The sequence below is a fragment of the Pezoporus wallicus genome, unplaced genomic scaffold (genome assembly GCF_028554395.1).
Source record: "Pezoporus wallicus isolate ANWC-B61680 ecotype Strahan unplaced genomic scaffold, APGP_CSIRO_Pwel_v1 contig_12253, whole genome shotgun sequence".
NCBI classification, from domain to species: Eukaryota; Metazoa; Chordata; class Aves; order Psittaciformes; family Psittacidae; genus Pezoporus; species Pezoporus wallicus.
The window spans coordinates 1-10,056 of NW_026636215.1; the positions used below are offsets into that span (position 1 = coordinate 1).

General features: G+C 54.3%; 1 protein-coding gene across 1 annotated transcript; it reads left to right on the forward strand.

The window, feature by feature from the left end:
- The first annotated feature begins 233 nt into the window (after positions 1–233).
- LOC130593775 (Schwann cell myelin protein-like) lies at positions 234–9,950 on the forward strand. The gene is given in 7 exon segments (XM_057399151.1): positions 234–420; positions 423–497; positions 1,334–1,630; positions 3,891–4,151; positions 6,859–7,119; positions 8,903–9,196; positions 9,850–9,950. Coding segments are annotated over 7 exon segments (1,461 nt in total). The 5' UTR covers positions 234–248.
- Positions 9,951–10,056: the final 106 nt, after the last annotated feature.

A 10,056-nucleotide genomic window follows, 5' to 3' on the forward strand; every position in this document is an offset into this window, starting at 1 on the left:
ATTCCTAATAACTCCATTATTAGCCCTAATAACCCCATTAATAGCCCTAATAACCCCATTATTACCCCTAATAATCTATTATTACCCCTAATAAACCCCAAATCCATTATTACCCCTAATAACGCCATTATTACCCCTAATAACCCCATTAATACCCCTAATAACCCCATTAATACCCCTAATAACGCCATTATTAGCCCTAATACCTCCCTTCCCTAGGCACCCCCGCCTCTCCCTGGGCCGCCTGGATGCCCCCGTCCCTCTCCTCCCTCTCGGGCACCTGCGTCTCCATCCCGTGTCGTTTCGGGTACCCCGAAGAGCTTCGCCCCGCTTCCATCCACGGCCTCTGGTACTTCGGGAGCCCGTACCCCAAACATTACCCCCCCCGTCGTGGCCCGTTCTCGGGGGGCCCCGTCCACGAGGCTTCGAAGGGAGGGCGATGCTTTTGGGGGACCCCAATCGTCGCGACTGCTCCTTGCTGCTGGGGCCCCCCATAGGTATGGGGGTGATGGGGGCATTATGGGGGTGATGGGTACCATTAGTGGGGGTGATGGGGGTCATTATGGGGGTGATGGGGGGCGGTATGGGGGTGATGGGTACCATTATAGGGGTGATGGGTCTAATTATAGGGGTGATGGGTGGCATTATGGGGGTGATGGGTACCATTAGTGGGGTGACTATATGGGGGTGATGGGTACCATTATAGGGGTGCTGGGTGTCATTATGGGGGTGATAGGGGGCATTATGGGGGTGATAAGGGGTGTTATGGGGGTGATGGGGAGTTGTATGGGGGTGATGAGGGGCTTTATGGGGTGATGGGTACCACTATGGGGTGCTGGGGGTCATTATGGGGGTGATGGAGGGTGGTATGGGGGTGATAGGGGGTGTTATGGGGGTGATGGGGGCGTTATGGGGGTGATGGGGGGCGTTATGGGGGTGATGGGGGGCGGTATGGGGGTGATGGGGGGCGGTATGGGGGTGATGGGGGGTGTTATGGGGGTGATGGGGGGCGGTATGGGGGTGATGGGGGGGTTGCGGGGGTGATGGGCGTCATTATGGGGCTGATGGGGGTCATTATGGGGGTGATGGGGGGTGTTATGGCGGTGATGGGGGGCGGTTTGGGGTGATGGGGTTGTTATGGGGGCGATGGGGGTCCTTATGGGGGTGATGGGGGGTGTTATGGGGCTGATGGGTACCATTATAGGGTGCTGGGTGCTTTGGGTACCATTATGTGTACCCCATCCCCACCCCATCCCCCCCATTCCCCCCAACACCCCCCATTCCCCCCCCTTCCGCCCCACATCCCCCCCCCCCCCCACTCCCCACCCCACAGAGGAACCCACCCTCGAGCTCCCCCCGGCTCTGGTAGCCGGGCGCATGGCGGAGTTTCGGTGCCGCGTGCCGGACAACTGCCCCCATCTCCTGCCCCACATCTCCTGGGACGGGACCCACGAGCTTCCCGACCTTTCCCAACGGGAATCCCGCCTCGACGCCCACGGCGACGCCTCCCTCCTGGCCCTGCTCCGCTTCCGGCCGCGACGCCACGACGACGGGCGCCGCCTCCGCTGCCGCGTGGACTTCGACAACAGCTCCTTGGCCTTCCAGGCCTCCGTGGCGCTCGATGTGCACTGTGAGATATGGGGTGGGCGATGGGGGGTGATTTCGTTGAGGTTTGGGTCAATTTCGTTGGGTTTTGGGTCAATTTTGTTGAGTTTTGGGTCAATATCATTGAGTTTTAGGTCATCTTCGTTGAGTTTTAAGTCAATTTTGTTGAGTTTTAGGTCATCTTCGTTGAGTTTTAAGTCAATTTTGTTGAGTTTTGGGTCAATATCATTGAGTTTTAGGTCATCTTCGTTGAGTTTTAAGTCAATTTTGTTGAGTTTTAGGTCATCTTCGTTGAGTTTTAAGTCAATTTTGTTGAGTTTTGGGTCATCTTCGTTGAGATTTGGGTCAACTTTGTTGAGTTTTGGGTCATCTTCGTTGAGGTTTGGGTCAACTTCGTTGGGTATTGGGTCAATTTCGTTGAGTTTTGGGTCATCTTCGTTGAGTTTTGGGTAAACTTCGTTGAGTTTTAGGTCATCTTCGTTGAGGTTTGGGTCAATTTCGTTGAGTTTTGGGTCAATTTTGTTGAGTTTTGGGTAAATTTTGTTGAGTTTTGGGTCATCTTCGTTGAGGTTTGGGTCAATTTCGTTGAGTTTTGGGTCAACTTCATTGAGGTTTGGGTCAATTTTGTTGAGTTTTGGGTCAACCATTGAGTTTTGCGTAAATTTCGTTGAGTTTTGGGTCAATTTCGTTGAGTTTTGGGTTAACTTCGTTGAGTTTTAGGTCATCTTCGTTGAGGTTTGGGTCAACTTCGTTGGGTATTGGGTCAATTTCGTTGAGGTTTGGGTCAATTTTGTTGAGTTTTGGGTAAATTTTGTTGAGTTTTGGGTCATCTTCGTTGAGTTTTAGGTCATCTTCGTTGAGGTTTGGGTCAATTTCGTTGAGTTTTGGGTCCACTTCATTGAGGTTTGGGTCAATTTCGTTGAGTTTTGTGTCAACCGTTGAGTTTTGCATAAATTTCGTTGAGTTTTGGGTCAATTTCGTTGAGTTTTGGGTCAACTTCGTTGAGTTTTAGATCAACTTCGTTGAGTTTTGGGTCAATTTCGTTGAGTTTTGGGTCAACCGTTGAGTTTAAGTCAACTTCGTTGAGTTTTGCATAAATTTCGTTGAGTTTTAGGTCAACTTCGTTGAGTTTTGGGTCAATATCATTGAGTTTTAGGCCATCTTCGTTGAGTTTTAAGTCATCTTCATTGAGTTTTGGGTCAATGTTGTTGAGGTTTGGGTCAATTTCGTTGAGTTTTGGGTCAATATCATTGAGTTTTGGGTCAATTTCCTTGAGTTTTGTGTCAATTTCCCTGAGATTTTGTCTATTTCTGTGAGTTTTGGGTCAATTTCCTTGCATTTTGGGTCAATTTCATTGCATTTTGGGTCAATTTCTGTGAGTTTTGGGTCGATTTCATTGCGTTTCGGGTCGATTTCCTTGCGTTTCGGGTCGATTTCATTTCATTTTGTGTCGATTTCCTTGAGTTTTGTGTCAATTCCCTTGCATTTTGGGTCGATATCCTTGAGTTTTGGGTCAATTTCCTTGCATTTTGTGTCGATTTCCTTGAGTTTTGGGTCAATTCCCTTGCGTTTCGGGTCAATTTCCTTGCATTTTGTGTCAATTTCCATGCGGTTTTGGGTCAATTCCCTTGCGTTTTGGGTCAATTTCCTTTAGTTTTGTGTCGATTTCCTTGCGTTTTGTGTCAATTCCCTTGTGTTTTGGGTCGATTTCCTTGAGTCTTGGGTCAATTTCACTGAGATTTTGTCAATTTCCTTGAGTTTTGTGTCAATTTCCTTGTGTTTTGTGTCAATTCCCTTGCGTTTCAGGTCAATTTCATTTCATTTTGTGTCGATTTCCTTGAGTTTTGGGTCAATTTCCTCGCATTTTGTGTCGATTTCCTTGCATTTTGGGTCAATTCCCTTGCATTTTGTGTCGATTTCCTTGAGTTTTGGGTCAATTTCCTTGCATTTTGTGTCGATTTCCTTGAGTTTTGGGTCAATTTCCTTGAGTTTTGTGTCGATATCCTTGAGTTTTGGGTCAATTCCCTTGCATTTTGTGTCGATTTCCTTGAGTTTTGGGTCAATTTCCTTGAGTTTTGTGTCGATATCCTTGAGTTTTGGGTCAATTCCCTTGCATTTTGGGTCGATATCCTTGAGTTTTGGGTCAATTTCCTTGCATTTTGTGTCGATTTCCTTGAGTTTTGGGTCAATTCCCTTGCGTTTCGTGTCAATTCCCTTGCGTTTCGGGTCGATTTCCCCTCACTTTCATCTCACCCCATTGCATGTCCATATCCCCCCCCCCCAAGTCCCCCCACAGGTGCTGTCGGTGGAGGGCCCTCCGGAGGCCTTGGAGGGCTCGGCGGCGGCGCTGGCGTGCGTTGCCGAGGGGCGGCCGGCGCCGTTGCTCTCGTGGTTCCGTGGGGCAGCGTTGCTGCGGGAGGAGCCGGGGGCCGAGCGCCTCGAGCTACCCCTGCCCCACCTGACCCCCGATGACGCCGGCACCTACGTGTGCGTGGCCGAGAACCGGCACGGCAGCCACAACCGCAGCCTCGAGCTGCACGTGGCCTGTGAGTCACCATGGGGGGCGCTATGGGGTGGTCAATGGAGGGGTCTATGGGGTCTATTGGAGTCTATGGGGTCTATTGAGGTCTGTTGGGGTCTGTTGGGGTCTATGGGGTCTATTGGGGTCTATGGGGTCTATTGGGGTCTATGGGTGTCTATGGGGTCTATTGGGGTCTATGTGGTCTATTGGGGTCTGTTGGGGTCTATGGGGTCTATTGGGGTCTATTGGGGTCTATTGGGGTCTATTGGGTTCTATTGGGGTCCGTTGGGGTCTATTGGGGTCTATTGGGTCTATTGGGGTCTATTGGGGTCTACTGGAGTCTATTGGAGTCTATTGGGGTCTATTGGGGTCTATGGGGGTCTATTGGGCTCTATTGGGGTCTATTGGGGTGTATTGGGGTCTATGGAGTCTATTGCGGTCTATGGGGTCTATTGGGGTCTATGAGGGTCTATGGGGTCCATTGGGGTCTATTGGGGTCTATGGTATGGGGTCTATGGGGTCTATAGGGGGCTACGGGGTCTATTGGGGTCTATTGGGGTCTATGGGGTCTCTGGGTGTCTATTGGGGTCTATGGGGTCTATTGGGGTCTATTGGGGTCTATGGGGTCTACGTGTGCGTGGCCGAGAACCGGCACGGCAGCCACAACCGCAGCCTCGAGCTGCACGTGGCCTGTGAGTCACCATGGGGGGCGCTATGGGGTGGTCAATGGAGGGGTCTATGGGGTCTATTGGGGTCTATTGGGGTCTATGGGGTCTATTGGGGTCCGTTGGGGTCTATTGGGGTCTATTGGGGTCTATGGGGTCTATTGGGGTCTGTGGGAGTCTATGGGGTCTATTGGGTTCTATTGGGGTCCGTTGGGGTCTATTGGAGTCTATTGGGTCTATTGGGGTCTACTGGAGTCTATTGGAGTCTATTGGGGTCTTTTGGGGTCTATTGGGTTCTATGGGGGTCTATTGGGCTCTATTGGGGTCTATTGGGGTGTATTGGGGTCTATGGGGTCTATTGCGGTCTATGGGGTCTATTGGGGTCTATGGGGGTCTTTGGGGTGTTTTGCGGTCTATGGGGTCTATTGGGGTCTATGGGGGTCTATGGGGTCTATTGGGGTCTATGGTTTGGGGTCTATGGGGTCTATAGGGGGCTATGGGGTCTCTAGGGGTCTCTAGGGGTCTATGGGGTCTATAGGGGTCTATGGGTGTCTATTGGGGTCTATTGGGGTCTATTGGGTTCTATTGGGGTCCGTTGGGGTCTATTGGGGTCTATTGGGTCTATTGGGGTCTATTGGGGTCTACTGGAGTCTATTGGGGTCTATTGGGGTCTATTGGGGTCTATGGGGGTCTATTGGGCTCTATGGGGGTCTATTGGGGTGTATTGGGGTCTATGGGGTCTATTGGGGTCTATGGTATGGGGTCTATGGGGTCTATTGGGGTCTATGGGGTCTCTGGGTGTCTATTGGGGTCTATGGGGTCTATTGGGGTCTATTGGGGTCTATGGGGTCTACGTGTGCGTGGCCGAGAACCGGCACGGCAGCCACAACCGCAGCCTCGAGCTGCACGTGGCCTGTGAGTCACCATGGGGGGCGCTATGGGGTGGTCAATGGAGGGGTCTATGGGGGTCTATGGGGTCTATGGGGTCCATTGGGTTTTATTGGGGTCTATGGGGTCTATTGGGGTCTATGGGGTCTATGGGTGTCTATGGGGTCTATTGGGGTCTATTGGTGTCTATTGGGGTCTATGGGGTCTATGGGGTCTATGGGGGTCCTAGGGGGTCTATGGGGTTCTATTGGGGTCTATTGGGGTCTATGGGGTTCTATGGGGTCTATTGGGGTCTATGGGGTCTATGGGGGTCTATAGGGGTCTATGCGGTCCATTGGGGTCTATGGGGTTCTATTGGGGTCTATTGGGGTCTATGGGGTTCTATGGGGTCTATTGGGGTCTATAGGGGTCTATTGGGGTCTATGGGGTCTATGGGGGTCTATGGGGGTCCTAGGGGGTCTATGGGGTTCTATTGGGGTCTATGGGGTCTATTGGGGTCTATTGGGGTCTATGGGGGTCTATGGGGTGTATTGCAGTCTATGGGGGTCTATGGGGTCTATGGGTCTCTATGGGTCTCTATGGCGTCTACAGCGATCTATGGGTCTCTATGGGTCCCTTTACCACTGTCCCTCTCCCTCTCCCCCCCCAGTCCCCCCTCGCCCCCCCTGGCTCAACGGCACCCTATGGGTCGTGGCGGGGGAGCCGCTGTGGCTGCGCTGTGGGGCTCGGAGCCACCTGGCCCCCACATGGGGTTCTATTGGGCTCTATTGGGCTCTATGGGGTCTATTGGGGGCTATGGGGTCTATTGGTGTCTATTGGGGTCTATGGGTGTCTATGGGGTCTATGAAGTCTATTGGGTACTATGCGGTCTATTGGGGTCTATGGGGGTCTATGGGTTCTATTGTGGTCTATAGGGGTCTATGGGGGTCTATGGGGTCTCTATGGGTCTATGGGGGTCTATGTGGTCTATATGGGTCTATGGGGTCTATGGGGGACTATTGGGGTCTATTGGGGTCTATGGGGGTCTATTGGGGTCTATGGGGTCTATGGGGGTCTATAGGGGTCTATGGGGTCTATTGGTGTCTATGGGTTCTATGGGTCTCTATGGGTCTCTATGGCGTCTACAGCGATCTATGGGTGTCTATGGGTCCCTTTACCACTGTCCCTCTCCCCCTCCAGTCCCCCCTCGCCCCCCCTGGCTCAACGGCACCCTATGGGTCGTGGCGGGGGAGCCGCTGTGGCTGCGCTGTGGGGCTCGGAGCCACCCGGCCCCCATCGTGAGCCTGCTTCGAGCCGGAGCCCTGGTAGCGAGCGCTCGCTACGAGCCCGCAGTGAGCTGGGAGCTGCCCCACGCCCGCCCCATAGATGGGGGGCAGTACGAGTGTAGGGCGGAGAACGGGCACGGCCACAGCAGCCTCAGCTTTAACGTCACAGTGGAGTGTGAGTCGTCATTGGGGCGGGGTTATGGGCGGGGTTATGGGGCGGGGTTATGGGGCGGGGTTATGGGGCGGGGTTATGGGGCGGGGTTATGGGGCGGGGTTATGGGGCGGGGTTATGGGGCGGGGTTATGGGGCGGGGTTATGGGGCGGGGTTATGGGGCGGGTTATGGGGGTAACTGTGGGGGGTATGGGGGGGCTATAGGGGTATCTATGGGGGGTAACTATGGGGGGTATAGGGGGTATCTATGGGGGGTGGGGGGTATGAGGGGGCTATAAGGGGTATCTATGGGGGGTATAGGGGGGCTATAGGGGGTATCTATGGGGGGTATCTATAGGGGGTATGGGGGTAACAATGCGGGGCTATGGGGGGTAACTGTGGGGGGTATGGGGGGTATAGGGGGGGCTATAGGGGGTATCCCTATGGGGGGTGTGGGGGGTGTCTATAGGGGGTATCTATAGGGGGTGTCCATAGGGCGTATGGGGGGTGCCCTTAAGGTGGTATTGGGGTCCCTATGGGTGCCCTTAAGGTGGAATTGGGGTCCCTATGAGTGTCCTTAAGGTGGTATTGGGGTCCCTATGGCTGCCCTTAAGGTGGTATTGGGGTCCCTATGACAGCCCTTAAGGTGGTATTGGGGTCCCTATGACTGCCCTTAAGGTGGAATTGGGGTCCCTATGGGTGTCCTTAAGGTGGTATTGGGGTCCCTATGAGTGTCCTTAAGGTGGTATTGGGGTCCCTATGACAGCCCTTAAGGTGGTATTGGGGTCCCTATGACTGCCCTTAAGGTGGTATTGGGGTCCCTATGGGTGCCCTTAAGGTGGTATTGGGGTCCCGATGGCTGCCCTTAAGGTGGTATTGGGGTCCCTATGAGTGTCCTTAAGGTGGTATTGGGGTCCCTATGACAGCCCTTAAGGTGGTATTGGGGTCCCTATGACTGCCCTTAAGGTGGTATTGGGGTCCCTATGGGTGCCCTTAAGGTGGTATTGGGGTCCCTATGGGTGCTCTTAAGGTGGTATTGTGGTCCCTATGGGTGCTCTTAAGGTGGTATCGATGCCCTTAAGGTGGTATTGGGGTCCCTATGGGTGCCCTTAAGGTGGTATTGGGGTCCCTATGGGTGCTCTTAAGGTGGTATTGGGGTCCCTATGGGTGCTCTTAAGGTGGTATCGATGCCCTTAAGGTGGTATTGGGGTCCCTATGGGTGCCCTTAAGGTGGTATTGGGGTCCCTATGGGTGCCCTTAAGGTGGTATTGGTGCCCTTAAGGTGGTATTGGGGTCCCTATGGGTGCCCTTAAGGTTGTATTGGTGCCCTTAAGGTGGTATTGGGGTCCCTATGGGTGCCCTTAAGGTGGTATTGGGGTCCCTATGGGTGCCCTTAAGGTGGTATTGGGGTCCCTATGGGTGCCCTTAAGGTGGTATTGGTGCCCTTAAGGTGGTCTTGGGGTCCCTATGGGTGCCCTTAAGGTGGTCTTGGGGTCCCTATGGGTGCCCTCAAGGTGGTATTGCTGCCCTTAAGGTGGTATTGGGGTCCCTATGGGTGCCCTTAAGGTGGTATTGGGGTCCCTATGGGTGCCCTTAAGGTGGTATTGGGGTCCCTATGGGTGCCCTTAAGGTGGTATTGGGGTCCCTATGGGTGCCCTTAAGGTGGTATTGGGGTCCCTATGAGTGCCCTTAAGGTGGCATTGGGGTCCCTATGGGTGCCCTTAAGGTGGTCTTGGTCTCTCTATGGGTCCGCCCCCCATAATACCCCCCCCTTTTCCCCCCCCCCCCCCCCCCCCCCCACCCCCACCCCCCCCCGAACTCCTCCCCGACTCCCACTGCACCCCTGGCGGGGAAGGGGCTCGGTGCCTGTGCTCGGCCCGCGCCGTCCCCACGGCGTCCTTGGCCTTCGAGCTCCCGTCCCGTAACGTCACCGTGAGCGAGGGACACCGGGACTTCCGGGCCGCCCCTGCCCCCGGCCCCACGGCCACCGTCACGGCCATCCTGAGCCTCCGTGGGGCGCTCGAGCCCCATCTCGTCATCCTCTGCCGGGCCCACAACGAGCACGGCAGCGCCCGGCTGCAGCTCAGATTCCAACATCCAGGTAAGGGTTGCAATGGGGGGCGCCGGGGGGGGGGTCCATTGATGCTCTATTGGTGCCCCATTGATGGCCCAATGATGCTCTATTGGTGCCCCATTGATGGCCCAATGATGCTCTATTGGTGCCCCATTGATGGCCCATTGATGCTCTATTGGTGCCCCATTGATGCTCTATTGGTGGCCCATTGATGGCCAATTGGTGGCCCATTGATGGACCATTGATGCTCCATTGATGCTCTATTGGTGCCCCATTGATGGCCCATTGATGCTCTATTGGTGCCCCATTGATGCTCTATTGGTGCCCCATTGATGCTCCATTGGTGGCCCATTGATGGCCCATTGATGCTCTATTGGTGGCCCATTGATGGCCCATTGATGCTCTATTGGTGCCCCATTGATGGCCCATTGATGCTCTATTGGTGCCCCATTGATGCTCCATTGATGGCCCATTGGTGCCACATTGATGCTCCATTGATGTTCTATTGATGCCCCATTGATGCCCCATTGATGTCCCATTGATGCCCCATTGACACCCCATTGACGCCCCATTGACGCCCCATTGATGCCCTGTTGATGTCGGTAATTACCCCCTTGGGGGTCGTTAATACCCCCTTGACACCCCCCACCCCACCCCCCCCCCCTTTTATTGCCCCACAGGGGGTCTGGTTTGGGCTAAGGTGGGGCCGGTCGGGGCCGTTGTGGCCTTCGCCATCGTCATCGCCGTCGTGTGCTACCTCAGCCAGAGCCGCCGCAAGTGAGACACGCCATGGGCGATATCGCGATATTGGGGGGGGTATCGCGATATATTGGGGGCGGTATCGCGATATATGGGGGGGGGATTGCGATATATGGGGCGGTATCGCG